The 20,820-nt window shown below is 43.2% G+C and overlaps 1 protein-coding gene across 6 annotated transcripts in view; it reads left to right on the plus strand.

Moving 5' to 3' along the window:
* The first annotated feature begins 352 nt into the window (after positions 1-352).
* The window catches only part of LOC135265125 (dual specificity testis-specific protein kinase 2-like), a 32,845-nt gene continuing 12,377 nt past the window's right edge, over positions 353-20,820 (plus strand). Inside the window, exons 1-4 of one of the 6 annotated variants that reach the window (XM_064354427.1) lie at positions 353-666; positions 1,980-2,047; positions 16,260-16,453; positions 19,764-19,885. In XM_064354427.1, the coding sequence (XP_064210497.1) occupies positions 2,017-2,047; positions 16,260-16,453; positions 19,764-19,885 (347 nt within the window). In that variant the 5' untranslated portion in view covers positions 353-666; positions 1,980-2,016. Of the gene's footprint in view, positions 667-1,938; positions 2,048-12,350; positions 13,409-15,311; positions 15,423-15,531; positions 15,778-16,259; positions 16,454-19,763; positions 19,886-20,820 lie in introns of those variants that run through there. The other 5 variants (XM_064354426.1, XM_064354428.1, XM_064354429.1 and 2 more) reach the window with 5 other exon arrangements.

Raw genomic sequence — 20,820 nt, forward strand, 5'->3', positions numbered from 1 at the left:
ACTCTAGGTGAAAATAGTTTATAATTGAATTAGTTCTTTTAACTACCCCACTCACTGGCTATTAGTCATTAGGATTTACCATTAGCCTGCAAGATATCTTAGAACAAATCTTGATTTTAGCATGACATCCTGATGTGAATATAGAAAAATTGGGGGGGAAAAGAAAAAAAATACACTTAGCTACATCCTTTGTATGTATTTTCCAGTGTCGGAAAAAAACTGTATTTCCAATTCTGTGAGAACTAGATGACAGGCAGTACACTGACTGGTCTTGTAATTTGAATTGGTTCCTAAGACTCATCAAACATGCATTTTTCATCAACCTGCTGGATCCAGCTCAGCCTGCCACCTCAGTAAAGAGAAGCGCTTCGCAGACAGAAAGAGTGGGCTAGAGTAGCGAGAGCGAGCGCATTGATTGGAGGCGGTGTGTGTGTGTGTTTGTGTGCGTGTGTGTGAGAGAGAGAGGAGAGAGAGAAGGCTATATGGTGAGACATCATTAGATGCGCTGCCGCAATGCACCTACAGTAGGGATTTATCGAAAAGGTAGCTAAATCTGCGGATCAATTTGTTTTTAAGAGACCTTATTGAGTTCCCACCTGCTACTATCAAACTGCAGAGGTTTCTGTTTTTCCAACAAACGAACTGCGTTGTTACAACGTCGCTACTGTAAGTAGACTACTCTGCCTTTTATATCAATTTATTGGAAGGAACAAAATAGTTTATGCATTATTTGTTTTATTGGCTACTATATCGTTTTTATCTGCCTGGTGTTTGTCAGGGAGGACGGTTTTTAATTTACTGATAAGCAACTTTAGGGAAACTTATGTCGCCGACAGCTGCCTAGCTACCACAGCTTGTTTTCCGCAACGACAGGATAAATCAGAATCCATATGGGGTGATTGATTAATCTTTTGAGTGGTGTTTTTACACTTCCACTTTCTCTCCATTATCGTCGGGTATTTGGCAATTTGATTATTACTGAGCGGTGATATTATTACATCACATTTCCCTAACGTCGTAGTCTTTTTGAGATCAAGCAGTTTATGTGTAATTAATTAAATTGCCTACTTCATGCCAATATTTGCTTTAAGAGTAACCTGACATACAACGCACATTAAAACGGAGAATGGTGGCATTTGAGAAATAATAGCCCACATGTAGTTCTCTCAACGAAGACTTGACAACATATGTTACAGTAGGCTATGTAAACATTTCAGCTCCCAACTACAACGTGACTAATGGTCAGTTGATGTAGGCTACATAGTTTAGTTGCTAAAAGAAATCTCGACCAGTTTGGCTTATTTTATTAGGCTTCCTTTATCTTTTTACGGTACAGAACGCTCTTTCGCGTGATTGGAAATCGAATGTCAGAAATCATAGGCTACACTTTTAGCGAGACCTGTGATTTGATCGCTAGAGATGATGTGGTGTGAAACGGTCTATGCAACAAGTGGTTCTTCGTACGCTGCGTTCATTTGTCTAGAATAGCTATTGATCGTATTCTAACCGAGGTCTGACGTGATATTTCACCTGTTCAAGCCATTATTTATTTATTTATTTATTTGGACTAGTTCATGGACTACTTTTTGTGTCAATGAGGAAAAGAATAAAACCGTGAGCATTGTATTTCTTTATAAAGAAAAGGTCAAATCAACTTCCACCAAACAGCTAAATAAATAAATATGTATTAATGCCATCTTTTACTGTAATAGTGTTTTTTTAAGAACTTAAATATGTGTTTATGTGAATGTGAGATGTCAGTGTTACCTCTTTGTGACCATTTTGTGCTTTTGCTCTTTGTTGCGTATGTGTGCGTGTGTGTGCACGTACACGCATATGCATGTTTGTGCATATGTGTATCCATGTTCATGTACGTGTCTGTGTATGCATGTGCATATGCATGTATGTGTGGCTCTGCATTTGTGTGTGTATCCCCAGATTCAGGAGTAAGGCCTTAACCTGTGCCCATCTTCCTTGAGGTTTGAGACGGATTGTGAAATTCTTCCAGACCTCAGGATGCATATGAATAGCTTATTGAATCAATGGAGTAAGTAATTCAACCCTTAAGCCCTCCCCCTTCTGTCCCCCAGTACAGATATATTTTATTTAATATTTGCATAGTGTCCCCCAAGTCCCTAAAAGAATGCATATGCTCTTTGCTATTTCTTGTTTATTGTTATTTATTGTTTTTAACTGAATCTAAAATGTCCTGAGGATCTTTGTTTTGTGAACTGTGTTGTGGTTTACCATCATGTTAGCCATGCATGCCATTATAAAGTGGGTAATGTGGTGTGATGTTTAAACAAGTTGTGGTGCTGGGGTATATAAGTTGACCTTCTGAAACATATAATTGATTAAAAAATCTTATGTGAAAAATTATTAATTTCAGTTGAAATTCAACTCATTCCGTTTACTTTTTGTAGATGGCTGTTATGAGTAAATGGCCAGTGTAGTGGTAAAAATTTAAATAGCATACTGGAATTTTTGTTTTTCTGTACAAAGACACATGCTTGTCTGTTCCGTGTCTGTTTGTTGATACGATGCCCACCTCTCCTAATATTATGGTTGGCATCTGCTTACAGTAATTGTGTTTAATGAAAGGCTTTTTCACATCTCGTATGGTTGCAATTTGCATTCCCTGAATTTACCGGTGAGTGACACTGTAAAGCAAGGGCTTTGGGATTCAAGTCCTTGTGATGCTTTTCCAGTTAAGTGTGACTAGAGGGGGCTGTGTCTTAATGCATGATGCTTAGAATGGCAGTACCCGACCCTATCATGGTTTCAAACCACCGCTCACAAATGGAAGAGGTTTCGAAAATCTAAATGCCAAGATCACATCAGAGGGATATACTAGGTGAACATGTTATCCTTTTAAGATGCAGTAAAATGTTTCGTGTCAATCCGCCTAGTTTATGTGAGCCCAATAGGGATGACATATACCTTATCAGAGTAAAGTGTTCTGTATCGGAGTTAATTTAACACTGAACATTAATGTTCTGTAAGTGTTGAGAATTCCCCCTTTTTTAGGTCTTTGTGCGGAACCTGCTTGGTACTGACGTTGGCTCGTTTCTGAGGTGTGTCCTTTTTTCATGGCCTTGCTGGGAAGCGTTGAGTCAGTAGAGCATGTTTCCAGCAGTCTCTGTACCCTGAGTTACTCAGAGACTGGCTCCTCTTTCACAGAGCCCCAGGTGAATAGGCTGCATTTCTGCGCTGGCGTCAGTCGAAAGGGGATTGCGATGGGATACAGTCAAGGCGCCTGGGATCCTTTTATTGGATAGCCAGCGTTTCATCAGCTGGGGGAGGGTTTTGCTTGCTACCCCGCGCCAGAGATGTTCTCCAAGGCAGCGTGTGGCTCAGAAATGTCAAGAATATGCTTGGTTCGAAACAAAGCTATTACTGAGTCATCGTCATGGTGATTCCTGCGCCCCCACTGTTCCAAATGGATTCTTGTGTCTGTCCTCTTTCACAGAAGAAGAATTCTGCCTGAACTGTGCTGTAGGTTTATCTCATGGGGTGATCAGAAGGGGAAATCTTGCAGGCTGTGATGAACCAGATTATACAAGTATGGGCATCCCTGCTTAGGGGCAACATACAAACATACAGCGCATATAGGCTGTGTGTTGGAGAGAGATGCAAGATGGTGGAAAAACAGTCCATAAATCGGTTATTTATGTCCCACAGGGAAGTGCATCGCTGAGCGTTTACCACCGGCAGGCTTTTAATAGTTTGTTGAGGACACTGAATCTTCTCTGTTAGAGGATGGCTGAGGAGGGGGGTAGGCATGAATGGTGGTGGGGGATGGGAGCGGGAGTTGGGCGGGGAGTATTCTATCCCATGAGAACACGGATGATTGGCTGACTCAAAAATGCAACATAGGTAGAAACGCTGCGCTCTCATTGATTTTGGGGTAGGATTGCAGTCTGAAATTCTATTGTTTTAACACGTATAGCAGAGCCAAGCTAAGAATAAGACCACATTTATTATACTAGACTGGAGCCAGTGGCAAAAGGATACACTTGGATCTACTGATCAACTGAAATGTTAAACTTTTTCTGTAAAAAGGACAGACTATGATTAACTACTTTTAGTTAATCAAGCAAACAAAGGACAAAGTCATAGCTTATAGTTCACAGGAGATGAAGGCCATCACCCAATTTATGGATTTGCAGCTTTTGATTATTTGTGCATTTCCAGCTCCACAGTTACATAAGTATACATAATAATCTAATTTATTCCAGTCTTATCATCTGAAATATAAATTAACTAATGAGGTGTTTTTGTGAACTTGCATACAATACACATTCTTTTGGTAATCTAGGCACTTAGAAAATTGTTAAATGAGGACTAGGTAGTAAGCTTAAATACAGCAACTGAAAGCATTTGTTTACTTGTTTAAAATTGCTTCTCTGACACGGTCAACCTTGTTGTTTTGAAGAACATTTGCCGCACAGGGCCTAATTTGTACACGGGGTGATTTTGCTATGCACGGTTCGTTATACAGTAAGCGTGCCTTTAATTGATGCTCGTCTTGTGTGTTCATTTTGGACAAACACCAGGGTGGGGGGCTGGGAAAGTGGCTTGTCTGATGGTCCAGGCCTGGCCACGTAAGTGCAGTGCAGCCAAGTGGATTGTGTTGACGCGGTGGTGCAGAAGTTCTTAATGAACCTCTCGCTTGTGTCTTTGTGGGTGAAATAACCAGGGAATTTAACTGCTCCCCTGCCCCCTCTGGGGCTTTGTGTTACAAAGATACTTCTGTGCATGTGTGCATGCATCGTCCTGTCCTTCTAGAGGAAGCTCTGCCTTCATTGGTGCTTCATGCACTGATCAGCACATGAAGATGAATAATCCCATTTTTATATTCTAATACCTCCCCATAACTGCAGCCTGTAGTGTAAGATAGGGGCTCCCAGAGCTGAATGTAATTGACCTTGTCCCATTGCCAATTGCGTCTCTGCGTAGTTGCGTTTCTCCTGTCCTCACTGCAGTTTTTCTCTTGAAGGAACATTGTTTTTTGACAGCTGTCGCTTGTCTGTCCGGCCAGCCGAACTGGCTCTCCAGCATGGCTGAAGCATTTTCACTTTCCTTGTAAAAGATGGTTTTGGGTTGACACTTTGCTGTTATGCGGAATACCCCAGGGGTTTATGAAGCATCTGGAGTTTCCTTCCTCAAGGCACACCTCGTTTCCTAGAAGGTCTTGGCCCTCTGGGTGGGTCCGTCCTGACGCCTTTACTCTGAGGCAGAACACGGTGGCCTTCCTGCTCCATCCTTGCCTGTGTTCCTGCCGAATCCGGAATCTGACCCAGCTGAACAGAGCTTGGTTCCTCCCTGCTCAGACGTTAGCAGAAAACTGGTCCGCACATAGTTATTCCAGTCAATTCCAGGCTCATCTCCATTGTTCTGCCTGGACGTTGAAAGTGGTATGCTTCCTCAATGCAACCTGTATTTAACCTGGAAATACACATTAAGATATAGAGTTTCTTAAACAAGGGAGACCTGGCCAAGCGGAAAGCATGCTGTCTCTTCGCACCACATACCCACCTCTCTCTCTTTGGGCGGCTGCCACGGCCTTCTCATTGCACGTGAACATCTAAGGGCGGAGACAAAAAGCTTCACAAGTTCACTGAGAGCGCTGTTACCTAACAGCTGGTGTTGCCGATGACAGCACAGAGCCACACCGTGGGGAAGGAGGTGATGTGACTCACTGACTGTGGGCCACCTCACCCACTTTACCATGCTTAGGTTCTTTTGCTTTCTCTTTTGATGCATATACAGTAGCATATAACTAGATGCATATAGCACTACTGCATCAGACTCCACTGTCCCAAAAGTTATTGGCAATTGTCTTTGAGTTGTCTTTTTTTGCAGAACATAATCAGTTGTGTTTCAGTAACAATACAATGAGAAAGTGATACATTTATATATTTCAGTAACAATATGATAATTGCACAATATGCATATTTTCTACAGTGATAGGCCAGAGAATATAGTACTTGTGTTCAGACTTCTAGACACCAGTCTACAAATTTGGCCGAGGGCCTTTCGTGCACCGTATGTAAAATTTAGATGTCTTTGGTTTGTCTTTTGTTCCTGGAATAACAAGATTTTTTAAAATGTCGATTTATATTTTAAAAAATAGATGTTAAATGCAGGCAGGCTTTGCTGTCAGGGTTTTTTTTTTCCTCAGGGGCCATGTTTGTCTGGAGAGTGATGGAGTGGAAATATCCACACAAATCCTCTGCCTCCGCTCTACACGGACATTCCCAGACGTGCAGCCACACTGATCTTAACGCTCAAACCTGACACCACCTACATGCTCATCAGTGGAGAGAGAGTGAGAGAGAGAGAGAGAGGCTCATGAGTAAAAGCCAGAAAGTTCAGTGGAGTTCAGCAGAGCAGCACTGCCCCTTTTACATCCTGAATCACATCCCTGACAGCTAACCCATGTTAGACGTGCAGCCACACTGATCTTAACGCTCAAACCTGACACCACCTACATGCTCATCAGTGGATAGAGAGTGAGAGAGAGGCTCATGAGTAAAAGCCAGAAAGTTCAGTGGAGTTCAGCAGAGCAGCACTGCCCCTTTTACATCCTGAATCACATCCCTGACAGCTAACCCATGTTAGACGTGCAGCCACACTGATCTTAACGCTCAAACCTGACACCACCTACATGCTCATCAGTGGATAGAGAGTGAGAGAGAGGCTCATGAGTAAAAGCCAGAAAGTTCAGTGGAGTTCAGCAGAGCAGCACTGCCCCTTTTACATCCTGAATCACCTCCCTGACAGCTACCCCCCCCCCCCCCGCCAACACAAACATGTTGTTGTCAAAAGTCATTGTGTTAGCGGGAAGCATTTAGTCCACAATTGATCCCTGATGAGGAAGGCTGTTTTTACTGCCAAGCATTGTCAGAGATGTGGAGACTATGTTAATTAACAGTGTTTTTGTTGTTGTTGTTTTTTTTTTCTTTTTTTACATTTTTTTAACATTGGGAGAGCAGAAAGAAAGATAGATATAAATAAAATAAAGAAAGAGAGGAAAGTCTGTAGGGCTTCTCCTCTCACACCAGGCCATGCAAGTTGGTGAGGTTTCTTTGGAATTGCTTTTGGTCAGCATTTCCCAAGAAACCACTCTGAGCAGAGTAAGTAAATGCAAGCCAGAGAATCTACATCCAAGATTCCCAAAGCAAATTCACCCCTGGTCATTTAAAGGGAACATACTGTTCTGTCATTAAAGAAACTAAAATAATACTGTCTTGTAATACTGTGCTAAATTAGTCTGGGAAGGTTTTTTTAAGTTAAAAAAAAAACTTTCCCTCAAGATGACTGAGCTATTTTGATTGAATCCAAGGGGACCGATTGCTATAGCAGATCTTATTTTGAGACAGGAACAGCACAGCTGTCCCAAATGTTTATTATTATTATTATTATTATTATTATTATTATTATTATTATTATCATAATACCTGCATATTTTGGACTCAAGCAGTGGTCATAGTGGTTGGTGGAGGGTCTTCAGGTAATGAAATGTAGGCTATATTGGCTAATTGCAAGCAAACTGCTGTACAGACACAACATGAGTATGTAGACTGTACAGTTTTCTGGAGTAAAGTTACACTTTATTGCAAACATCCAAATGGATGTTCTCTGTCCCAATATGCAGTATTGAATTTGAAACTATTCTTGGTGTTTCTAGCAATGAACAACAGACTCGTAAGTATTCTAGTAGCCAAGGAATTTATACTCAAAAGTAAACATTTTGTTAATTGAGTGGAAAGCCCATTTGGTGTTTTTGATTGAACCCTTGCCAAAAGGAACATTCCCCAGGTTTTGGCATATTTGAGTGAAATATGTGTGTGTAAAATGTGATGCTTCCGTTGCACCATAGCTGAAAGGTATGAGGTGTCTCAAGGCGTTCAGAGTTCCAACCTCCTGGCCGAAATGTTCTTTTTTCCATTTCCTTGTTTATAGTACAGTGGTATTCACTTGCCTGTACTGTCGAGAAAGCTCATGGTATGTGGAAGTTCAAGTTGGGTTTCATCAACCCCGCACTAGGTACAGCTACAGTGGACTGTCAGTTGTGGAATCGCTTTTATAACAAGAATTGGCTGTCCACACATTACCGCACTATTACCAGTTCACCTCAGCGAGTGCATGGTAGCTCCACCCATTTCTGGATTCGTGAAGCCTCGCTGTCTCGCCTCTGGCATCACCTCGGTCCCCTTTTAATGGCTTGTGTGCTGTGCCTGTTCTCGTCTCTTCCATTCTCCGTTCTTCAAATCGGTGTGTAACGGGAATTAATGGTTGCGCCTATTTTTCAGTGTCAAGAACTTTCTAAAAAACGCACACAGCCAAAAAGGTCTGAGGGCGTGTTTGCCTTTTAAATGGCCTGACCCCCTGAGTGAAAGCCGGAGGCCACCGCATTCCTCCGCTGCGTGCATGGCAACGGCGGGCCCTGACCTCCTTAGCTGCCGCGGCCACTGCGACAGCAACAGCATGCTATCGCTCGATAGCGTTGCACACCTACAAAGAGGAGGAAGAGGTGCACGAGAGAGAGAGCTCAAATGACGCTCTGAATTATTCACTCAGTGCCAACTCGAAGAAAAGACTTTTGGCCGTGTAAGTTAGTAAACTGTGAAAGCAACGGGAGCTTGGAGGGGCACATTCAGTCTATTAGCTGTGTTGCTTTGGACATGACACATCATCGCCTGTAAACACATAGAGAATAGACAAAATGCATGTATTTGATAAATGATAAAGTGTGTACAAGTGAGAGTTTGGAGTGAAATATATAGACAGTGCATGTTTGACAAACACTGTTTGTGCTTTAGAATTGTGTTGAAAATACAGAATAGTGTGCTAAGACTTTATTTTAATCTCATGCTGACTTTGTTCAGACTATGCGGTTTTATGGTTCAGGTCCGTGTTTCTTGGCACTTTGATTCTGTTTGTTGGTTTTTTGCCCCATATTCCCGCACAAGGTGGGTTCTGTTCTTGTATTTCCTTTGAGTAGAGGAATTAGTGTTATGAAAGGAGTGTGTGTCTAGGCCTCTGATTGAGTAAGCGCTCGCATGGCCGAGAGAGATTAACATTTAAAACCTCGATTGCTTGGCAGTCCGTCTCAGATCTGTGTGCACGCATGAGCGTACATCATACGTGAGCGTAGCCGCGCAGGCACACGCGTGCGCAAACACGCATGCACGCACCGGCAGGCTCAAATGCACAAACACACGCAGATGCACGCATTTTTGGTGCCAGGCTCAGGAATGCCACTGGGCCCACTCCGTCGTTCACTCTGAGAATGAAAGTGGGAGGGAAAATGCACTGGTGTTGGGGGTGTATGTCTAGAACTCTGCCAAGTTGTGCTCCGCTGAAATGCATCTCTTACTGAACCAGGACAACGACGAAAACAATTAGGAGTCAGTGCGGTCGGACCAGCGTCTGAGCACTGGAACAGCCTGTCAGGCTTGCCCTGTCGCTGTTGAGAAATGATTTGCGGGGCGGCACCTTGGCCGCAGAACCGTGAAAGACGGATGGGTTACATTCTGTTCTGGTTCAATCTGGAGTGTGTTTCCGCAGGCAGACGAATAACAGCGATCCGGTTTACGAGCTCCGTCAGCATCTTTCATTTCACACAAACCCCTGGCCTCAGCAATCCAACCAATGAAATTCATCCATCTATAAAGATTAACCGTCTTACTTCTGGTCCAAATCCATTTATTTGGATTAACCATCATCCTCTGGGCTTAATCCATTGTCAGGCTAGAATCCGTCCTTTTCTCCTTTATATTAAAAAATGAGAAGCTCAGAAGTTCTTTGAGTGATAACCTTGTATACTGTATACCTAGTAATAGCATTTTAATATCTAAAAATGTTTCGTATAAAGAGTTGCGCAACTAAATTATTTCAAGAGAGATTGCCACTGATTATGGGTCTTTCACAAACAGTACTCATTAGTTCTTTTAGTGTATCTACTTCAAGGTCAGAAATAGAAGTGAAATTCACTACTAATTAAAGCTGTATTTTAACCCTGACTAAAAAAAAACTAAAAAAAAACATCAGTCCTTTTTTTTTGTTTTCTGAAATGCACACATATGCATTCCAAAGAGTCCTTTCAGGTTCACTGGATCCTTGGCCAGAACATGTTTCAAATGAGTCAAATGAAAGACGATAAAAATCAATCTTGTTAAACCAAATGGATATGGAAGAAGCAGTGGGATGAAGCGCATCCTTGGTTAAACTCTGAGCATATACTCTTAACAGTCCTGCGTGTGGGTGGATTTTGTGTGAAAATAGGGATTTGAGCCATGGCTCAATGCAGGAGATACTCTCTTTGGCTGGCCTGAGCCATAATGGCCTCTAAATTCTTTTACATATACATGAAGGACAACATTTGAGCTGCTTATCTAATATGCTGTTGGAAACCCAGGTCTGTGTGGGGTTCATGTGCCTTGATTCCATTTGCGCTGGTTGTGCGTCATTCATTCATCTGAAACCTTGACTCTCCCTCTCTCTGTCTCCGTGTCTGTCAAAGCATGGTGTCTGAGCATTAATGTATACCCTGGATTCAAGGGTATACAAGTAATGTATAGGGATTGTTATTCAATCAAAAGCACCTAAGCAACCATCCCAGATAAATATCCGCTACAACATGACTTTTGAAATGAACTGATTTTTAGTTGATTCCAGGAGTCTGGAAGTTCAAGAGGTTAGTTTACTGTAATAACGGATACAAAGTGCTCCCAAATTAAATGGAGCACCACTGAGGGGGGAGGCAGTCCACAGAGTGAAGAAGAACATAAGTGATTCACATCTGTGTGGGATCCCCCCTACACACAAACACACATACACACACACACACACACACACCCAAACACACATACACACACACACACACACCCAAACACACATACACAAGCACACACACACATACGTACATACACACAAACACACACACACACACACAAACACACACATGCACAAATACACACAAACACACATGCATACACACACAAACAAACAAACACACACACACACGCACAAGCACACACACACATACACAAACACACACACACAAACACACACGTGCACACACACACAGGCACACAAACACACACATGCACACATACACACAAACAAACACAGACATGCACACACACACAGGCACATATACACATACATACACACACACACACACACACACATACACACTCACACACATTCCTCTCTGTAGAAGTGCCTGTCCATGAGAGTGTTATGTCAGCGGCAGTGTAGCTGTGGGTAGGCGTACATTATAATGGGATTACAGTGAGAGGGTGGATCAGGAGTTGAGGCCACAGCTCCGTGAGCTGCAGGGTCCCGTCGATTGTGACTGAGCTGCTGCCTCCAAACTACTACCAGTGTAAACCACAAGGCTCACTGAGCCCCTCCCATCAAACCGATCCTCCCGGAGCCCCAGAGGCCTGGGGATCCGAGTCTGAGGGATGCTATTTTTGAAAGCCAGGTTGTCATTTGAGATCACACCCACCGCACCGGGCATTCCTCCCCAGAGCTTTTTTTTATGGTTCTGGGTCTGCAGGGGTCTCCAAGCCTTCTGGATTTTTATCAGCCATAATCCCTGCAACGTCAAGGCCCTCCCATTCGACTGAAACATAAATCAGCTCTTCAGCACATCAGGCTGAAGAGCCAAACATTTACTTATGTTGCAGCTCGTGGGGAAGGGAACTAATCCACCAGTCCATCCTGTCTCCCGTACGCTTGAGTACTGTGATGACGGAACATGCTGTTCTCCACAGAATTATTAATCCTCACTTCACTGACAGTTCCTCTTTCTCTCAGCGGCACTTACTGCAATTCAAAGAACATTTGCTGGACAGACCAGAGCACATATTATCATAGTAATGGTCTTAGGTTACAGAGTACTGTGAAATGTCGCAGCTTATGTGCACAAACACACAAACACAAATGTTCTCCATACTGGCAGATGAAAACAAATATGTGTGCTTGCTGTACAGCACTCTCTCTCAGCCCCTTGTATGTTCTTAAGTTGCATTATTTTTGTTATACGATTTCAAAGAATATTACCCCCCCCCCCCCCATTTCTTTCTAAACATAGACACTGTACTGAATTAGGTGTGGGAACCAGCTGTGATCTTGTTACTTTTGAGTGTTTCAGTAATCTTTCTCAGCAGCGTGTGCATTTTTACTACTGCCATTTTAATATTAGATTTAAGAGCCTGATGTCAGAACCTTCCAGTGTTTATCACTCCTATTTGAATTGTAGTTGCAGCTTCTTTTTCTGGGTGGCGCTAGACTGATGTTATGTTCTTTGTTTGGCCTCTCTTTTTGTCATTGCAGTCATTAATTCTTACAAAAGTAGGGCTGCGCTATGTAGATACCATGCTGTATTTGTGTTAATATCGTGGCCTGAAATTGCAAGGCCTTCTGTGTCAAGTATGGATACTGTCTGTGCAGACGTGGCCAGCGTCTCTGCTGTCTGTCCCAGGATGAGGACTGAGGTGGGGGGAATCTGATCTTCAGAAGCGGAAGTGTTTTACATTATTTTCCCTGAGCTAAATGCTGGCTGAAGCAGAAACCTGATAGATCGGCGACCAGAATAGAACAGGCACTCAAAAAAAAAAAAGAAAAATCCATTGATGTGGCAGTTCTGATGCCTTTTACAGATTGCCCATTGCATATTATGGATTACCAGCCAGATGGACCAAAAAAAGTCGACAGAACCCTTTCACTTTCAGCAAAGGAATAACACGGCCCGTTTGTGTGGGTAGCAGCCTGCACTGTCTTTTTATAGCTGTTCAAACCCGTCAACGACTTCTCTTATGTAACCCAGCCTGAGAAAGCCATATGGTTTTAATGGTTTTAGTAGTCTGCTAGCCACAGATTACAGTCCAGGGTGGAAAACTATGGGCAGCTACCGAATGCTGGAAAAAGGGTGGAGGCGGATTTGGTCTGCAAACGTCCACATTTCTTTCCAGGCGCGTCTTTGTGAGTAAGCATCGTGCATCGCCGAAGAGCAGCCTTTCCCGTAAGACCCCGTGCCTTTTCGCGCGTGGGCGCGAAGTCCGTAGGTCGTGCTGGTGACGACACCTTTTGACGCGGTTGCGTTTCTGAGTCAACTGCGAGAAACCTATAGGCTGCGAATACCGCGCTGGCACTTGGCCCACATCTGTCACACGCACACCCCACATCCGCGCTCCGCCGAAGCAAAACATGCAGATCACGTTCGTAGCCTTGTTTGCACCTCCGAGTTCTGGCGTATGGAAATAGCCGCGCGCTTGTGTGAACTCGCACTGCTGCTGCCGTAGAGTTTCCAGATTGGGCAGCCTCCATTCGGGGGAAGTACGTCAGAGGGACTTTGTGGGATTTCCAGTTAAGGGCCCCGAGGGATGAGGTGAGAACATCTGGCGCGTAGGATGCACACACTTATGTACGCTGAGTGCAAAGCAAGAGACTGGCAGTACTATTCCTGTATGTGTGATTGGCTAAGTGCACCACGTAGGTAGGCAGATAAATAGAGTTTGTAGGTACAGGTAGATATACCGAGACAGACAGATAAACAGATTAGTAGGTAGACAGACAGATAGATTGATGGGTCAGTATATAAACAAATGGATTGACAGGAACAGATAGACTACTATAATCAGTGAGGAAAATAGTGATGTGTGGAGAAAAGATACCAAAAAAAAACAACAACAATACAGTCATGACAGACAAACAGGATGATTCATAAATGAGACATTGGAGCAGACAACAAAAAGTAGACAATGCTAGCTGTAATTATTCTCAGCTGAGACTTAGAACTAAAAGAAACCCTCTTTATACACAATCAATTTAAAGTGTGGAGGTACTCTTACTCCAGTGACACCCAAGGACACTGCATTGTGCATCCCACATCACACCACCACATTCTAACATGAAGACATCTAAGCTATCTGCATACTCAATATCCGTAAAAGGTGCAAACTTCCTGCGTAGCTGTTACCTTAGCATCCACAGACATGCATGCAAACACATCATTAAATGCCCCTTCAGCCACTGTCTGACTTGTATTTTCAACAGAAAACACCTCTTCCATAGGGTGTTGTTTTTGCTTTGTACTTCTGTATATAAAACGGTTCATTTAATGGCTGCACGGCGCATCACAGAAAACCATGGGCAAACTCATTGAATGAAAGTCTATACATGCAAACGTACAGGACATATAAGTGGACATATTCAGGCACGCACACCAGGGGAGGAATGCAGGGGAAGGATGTGAGACAAATGCATTTCATCAGTCATGCTCCCCTCAGTTAATGGACTATGACGTAAAACCACCCGGAAAAAAAAGAACTGTTTGAGGGAAGCATTCAAGGGAGTTGCGGTGGCTTGTTTACTGAGGGCTTGGGGAAGGGAGTGTTTCTATGGCAGGCTGTCAGGGGTGGGGGGGTTTGGAGGCCGGATGGAGGGGGAAACTCAACTCTGCTACACGCTTGATGTATACTGTAATGTCACAGAATCCCAGAGCTGAAATCACTGTGGCTGTTTGTTCGCCACAGTGTGGAAAAAAAACAAAGCCTGCATGTATCAGTATCGTCCTGTGTTTATGTTGGGAGGAATAATGTGGTTGAGACCTCTGTCCCCATTCCCCACCCCCCCTCCCCTCGGTTGACAGGGCCCTGCCAATTGTGTCAGCGTGCCGGTCAGTGGTTAACACCACCCACCCCACCGCACACCCTCCTCCCTGCCCCACCCCCAGGGCCAAGGCGCTGCCACTGCCCACCGGGACACAAAGCGGTCGGTCTTTTCCGATGTGGGGCGTAGAAGCGGAAACAGAAAGGCTCTGAGCCCCAGGGGCTGCTGGGCCATGAAGAACGTGGTACATTCATGATTCCGCGTGCAGCGTACAGTGGAAGAAAACACAAACAAACCCAGTGACTCAATCGCGCACAATAACCTCAGACAAAAGAGAGGTTGTTAAACTGAGTCTTCTCTGAGCCATAGAAAATACAACAAAAACAATCATCAGTGGTCTCTTGTAATTTAAAAAGCACAGATATTTTGGGCTTTATATTACAAGTGCATTTCCTGTTTTCAGAAAAGGATAAAATTGTAACATGCAATTTAAAAAGTTGAACTTGAAAGGAAAACCTCCATAACGGGATTTGTGCCAGTGTGACCCTGGGATGGAGAGTTTCAGGGATGAGGATGTCCCATCCACAGGTGTATGTGCGGCTGAAAGTTTAGCTGTCACGCTGCACACAGCAGTTGCAAGGTTTGAGCCATTGGCAACTCGCTTCCTGTTGGGGTTTTTCTGCTGAGCTGTTACTTCCTGTCAGAGTTCTTCAAAGTTCTGCTGTTCTTGATCTTTTGCATTTGATTAGCAGTCTGTATACAATTGAGCTTTTTTTCCTTTTTGCCTGTCGGTAATAAGTACACTTGTGAGTCCAAATATAGATACATTAAGCAAATTACAAACTAAAAAAAGAAAACATAGATTTTCTATCAAAGTCGCTGCTTTCATTGAAAATGTATATATCTTTCTTATTTGCATTTTCATGAGCAGATGGAGAGTGTGTCCTTCCTGCCTGGATTTGCAAAAGAAGACATTTAACTTTCAAATGGGTTTCTTCCCTTGTCGCTCAGAATCGGGATGCTTTCGTTTCAAAGGGGTTTTTTATGGAGAGCGTGTTGCGAAGGAGACCTGTTAATAGCCCGCTTTTGTTGTTCATCTGAAGAGCAGCTCCTTTTTGTCCGCTCGACTCCTCTCGGTTTTCGCAGGTGAAGAACGCCGCGGCCTCCCTCTCCCTCCCACTCCCCGCGACCTACACTTTCTTTTTAATTCCTCCGTGTTTCTATTTTCAGTCCTCTTCATTCTCCATCCCTTTGGCTCATTTATTCAGGGGCCTTTTTTCCCTTTTTTCATTTTGTTGCAAATGGAGAGCCAGTCAGAGGGAAATCACGGTTTAGTGCGTGCTCCGGTCTGCAGTAATACACCTACGTGCCTTCTTAGCCATGATCCGCTGCTATTGCCGGGGAGGTTGTTCAGCTAATTACAGAATATTTATATATTTCTGCTGAGTGTAGAGCCTGGGAAAGTACTGACCTCTTACTCCTGAGATTTGTAATGATTTTGCTTCAGGTAAACAGCTTATTTGGGTGGGTAATGGGCAGCAGCAGGGCGAATGTGGATCAGGGCCGTGATTGGTGGAAAGGCGACACAGGAACAGGAGGCTGACTCCACTGCCGTTTGTGTCCCGCAGCCGACATCCCGACGATGTGCGAGGTGGACGTGTCCTCGGAGCCCAGCAGCCCCACGCTGTACGGCGAATCCTCCGACACCTACTACCACGTGGACCGCTGGCAGAAGCTGCGCACCGCCGTCCGCAAGCTGGAATTCTGGGAAAACTTCACCTCCGAGCTCATCGGGAGCGGCTTCTTCTCCAAAGTCTACAAGGTACAGGGCCGCTCAGCGTGAAAACTCCTGACAGGGACAGATTCAGCCTAGTCTTTTGACAGTGACAGGCGCTACGTGGTTTTTTGACAGTGACACGCTTCCTAGTCTTTTGACAGTGACAGATGCTACCTGGTCTTTTCATTGTGACAGGCTGCCTGGTCTTTTCACAGTGACATACGCTACTGTGTTATTACTGGTTGTTTGTTATGTCAGATATCATACTGCAGACCACAGAATAGATAGGCAGGAAAGAAATATAGATGGAAAGAAAGAAAAAGAAACACAGGGTACTACGTAGTTGTGAAACTCATCTTCATGTCTGAGTTATTTGCATACATTTCTTTATACTATTACAGTGAAATGTGCTTCACACACAGAGTGAAAGCTGAGCACACTCCAAACTGTTTACAGTAGTATGGACTCCTGTGTAACTAGCAAAATACATGATTTTCTTTCTTTGTTAAAATGATAACCAGAAAATATCATGTGAAAAGAAAAGAAAGTCCTTCTATATTTGGGGCCTCTTGGCAGAGATTTAGGGAACTCTGGTGTTTCACTTATGAAAGAGACTTGCCACAAAAACTTGATTTGAAATATAATTAGAATGGATTGTATCAAAAGTAAAAATGTGACCTTTTCCATGTCCCGTGAAGCATGGACTGCCTGAGAGTACTTCACCCCCTTCTCTACATACTTTACTGTGCATTCTCTACCCACTTTCCCTTTCTCCCGTCCACCCCCTATCAACACCATTGCTCTTTCAGTGCAGATGGAGGAAAGGAGGAGGTTATTAAAAATATGTCAACTTTGTGAGGAATGCTGAGAAATGGGAAATATTCGGCATGAGTTGTGACAGTCATGCAGTGAAGGCTGTGAATGTTCTGTTTGTTCCCCTTAAAAGACACTCGCACTGCATTTCACCCCAAGGCTGTTTCGACCCCACAAATTGCACCTGCACAGTTATGTACATTATCGGCGCTTTATTTGGAGGAAAGGATAGTCTCTCACGGTTTCAGACAAAGTGCATCATGTGAAGGGCATGGCTCTGAAGGTAGATGGTGCGTGCTTGGTGAGAATACCTTGTTTGAGGAGGTGGCAGTCACAGAAATGCATGCCACGCTCGCTTGAGAGAAACGCTCGGTCTGGCATGACGTATCGCCCAGACAGGCCAAGCAGTCATTTTTACCATCATTTTGGCGTTCTTTGCATCAGGCCAGATAAGAATCTTACGTAGCCATGAGCTCTCCGGTGTTGAAAAATGGCTGACCGCGAACGTTGGCTCTGCACCGTGGTTTCACTTCTCGCAGTCTCGGCCGAGGTGCACATTAATCACTCGGCTCTCTGCGTGTCACAAAAGGCTCGCGTTCTTCTCAGACGAATGACACTTAAGCCGTGCGAGAGCGAAATGACAATCGCTGTGACTTCCCATGACAGACGCTGGCCTTGATTCGATTACCATTTATGCTTACTCTGGATATTGAAAAAAAAAATGCAAATGATCGTTTTTTGTATTGCTGAAAATGCCAAACTGAAGAATAATTTGAAATAATTGAAAATCAAAGTTGTGAAAAAAATCCAGGCCGATGTTCGAGAGAAGGTGTGCCTCAGTTTTTTATTATTCTCGAACAAACAGCTCCGTATTTGTATGGGTTTGTTTGTTGTTGCTGTTATTGCAGGGTTTTTTTGGAACAGGAGGGGGTTGTGGTAGCTTAAAAGAATAATTACATTTTGCAGGTCCTGACTGAGACATCCCTGCATGAAACCTATCCAAAATTCAGATTGGTCAAACGCACGCAAGGCTGTGGCACGCACAATCAAGGCTGTGGAATGCCTGCATGGCATCCCGTAATTATAATTTCTCTGGGTTTCTTGCTGTTGCTGCATTATTCTTTCCAAATGCTCTGGGAACACCCTGTTGAGAAAGTGTCATGGTATAGCTAATGATATCTGAGTGATTAATTGATTGTTCTTCTATGATTAAAATGGATTTAATCAACCACTGCTGTTCTGAGCTCTTTGTTGTTTTAGTTCACTACTGAACAGACTCCTGTAGCAGAAGGAGTGAGAGAAGTTAGAAAGAGTGACTAAATTTAGCTTGTTGGACTATTAATCAGCTAATGCACCTTGTCATGCAGAGTGATTGCTTTTAATTGGATGCAGCTTCAAAGCTTTGTCTCAAAACTAGCATTACTGAGCTATAACCTTTTACATGACTCCTTAAAAACTATGCATTTTCATCTTGTTAGATCTTTATTATGGTCTGCTCAGGCTAGTAAGATACATGTTTTGGTAATGGTATACCTTTAGCTAGCATATAGTACATTTAGTCTACAGCTAACTAGCTAGCAGGGTAATATTGCTTAACAGTTGTAACAGTTGTTATCACTGCGAATAACAGGATGTTATCAAATCTATTGATGTGTGTAATATTTTTAAGGGCAGACTTCCCAACTCAAATTCTCATTCTCTCTGCAAACTGAAAATAATAGAATCTGCTCAGTTGCATAACCCATTTGGCAGCTAATTTTATACAATTATCTGGCTGAAACAGTTATATGGACGAACCCAGATGAGTAATGTATTAGCCTATGTTTGGCTATCGCTAGCGTATGCCATAGTTGGATGCTGCCACATAAACGTTAGAAAGTGCAGTAAGAGCTACTAATTTGAGACACAGATATGTTTTTGTCATGCAAGGTTTTGTTCTGAACTATTTTTTCTCAAAATTATCTTAATTTCAAAACAATCCCACAAATCCCTCTTTGGGATAAAATAATTCTTTTTTTTTCATAAAGGCTCTATTATTTATATAGCTTTTACACGTGGACTTGAGAATGCTTTTCTGCATAACAGTGCACCACAAAATAGATTTCCTGCAGTTTAGGATTAGTTTCACTTTGCGCTTTTCTTTTTTTGTGGTTGGTGATGTGCTAGATTTACACTTTGGGCAACATCACGTGGAAGTTTTACCTGTCCCTTTTACATACTGTACTGTATAAGTTCTGTAGTAGTTTATTAACCAACTTTTCAGGGAGTAATGCTCTCACATAAATCACACACATTCAATTAAGGCAAAATCAAAAAAAGTCAAAAAGGTATTTTGGCTGTTAGGAAAATATTCAGCGGTACAGCCCCTTAGCCAGTCATATTCCTGGGTTAATCTAGACATATTATGTTTGTATCGAGAGCAAGGCTCTTTTAATTGCTTGATACAAGTCGGTGGCTTACCGCATGTGATGACTCCACCCTTTACAGGCTTCAGAATTGACATGAAGCGTAAACACTGTCCCAACGCCTTCCCATTGTTCAGGTCATGCATAGCACAACGAGGAAGGTGATGGTGGTGAAGATCTATAAAAATGACGTGGACCAGGACAGCATCGTGAGAGAGATCAGCCTCCTGCAGAAACTCTCGCACCCCAACATTGTCCGGTGAGTCTCCTTTCACCACCCGTCAATTATTCATTCCCCCCCCTCCCCCCCCCGTCTGTCCTCAAAATCGTCTCTCACGTGAACAAAAGTGTTTGGACCGAGTTTATCGCTGCAATTTATCCTCTCCGTTTTTGTGCTGTGTCTGCCGTCAAGCAGACTGGGACAGGGCTGAACCTTTGACCCCACTGGGATAACCATTTCAAGGCTGTTCAAATATTCATGCAGCGCCACTGGTTCCCTGACAGACGTGGAACGCTTGACACGTAACAAAGGGGTTTGAATCCCAGTTGTTTGTTTTTGCTGTTTTAAACCGTCAACCAAAGTAGAGAGTGAGAAATACTACCTTTTTAAGCACCTTTACATTTTCATTTATTTATGTGGCTGATAAAATTTTTCCTAAACCACTTCCCAATAGCTATTATTATACCAAACAAACCAAAATGCAAATTAGAAGGTCAACTACAAACACTGGAACAGACTACTAATAATGTAATTGATTTTTAGTGCGAATAATATGTAAAAGTAATTATTTTATGACCCCACCTGTCCAGTTATGTAGTCATATCCAACTAAAGCCAGAAACACTTGTTGGTAAAAAACAGAAAAAGCATTGTAATTTCTTGCGGAGTGAAGGGCACACTAAGATTGTGGAGTGTACAACTAATATGTGAATAAGATAATAAGACAATGCTTAGTCATGAGTCACCCCAGTGTTGGTGATTGTTTAATGGCTAAGGACAACACTGTTTGTCCAGGCTAATGACTTCAGCTTACGCAAGGGAAAGGGAAAACCCTTATCAATCTTCGTACAATACGTGTGCGATATGAGTTTTACGGAAAGAGCAGATATTGGATATTTGGCAACTGTAATAGGCACCTGGCACAGGGCTGCTCTTAAGCAACAGGAGGTGCAATAGAATATGCACAGGTCCTTG

This window comes from Anguilla rostrata, chromosome 10 (genome assembly GCF_018555375.3).
Source record: "Anguilla rostrata isolate EN2019 chromosome 10, ASM1855537v3, whole genome shotgun sequence".
NCBI classification, from domain to species: Eukaryota; Metazoa; Chordata; class Actinopteri; order Anguilliformes; family Anguillidae; genus Anguilla; species Anguilla rostrata.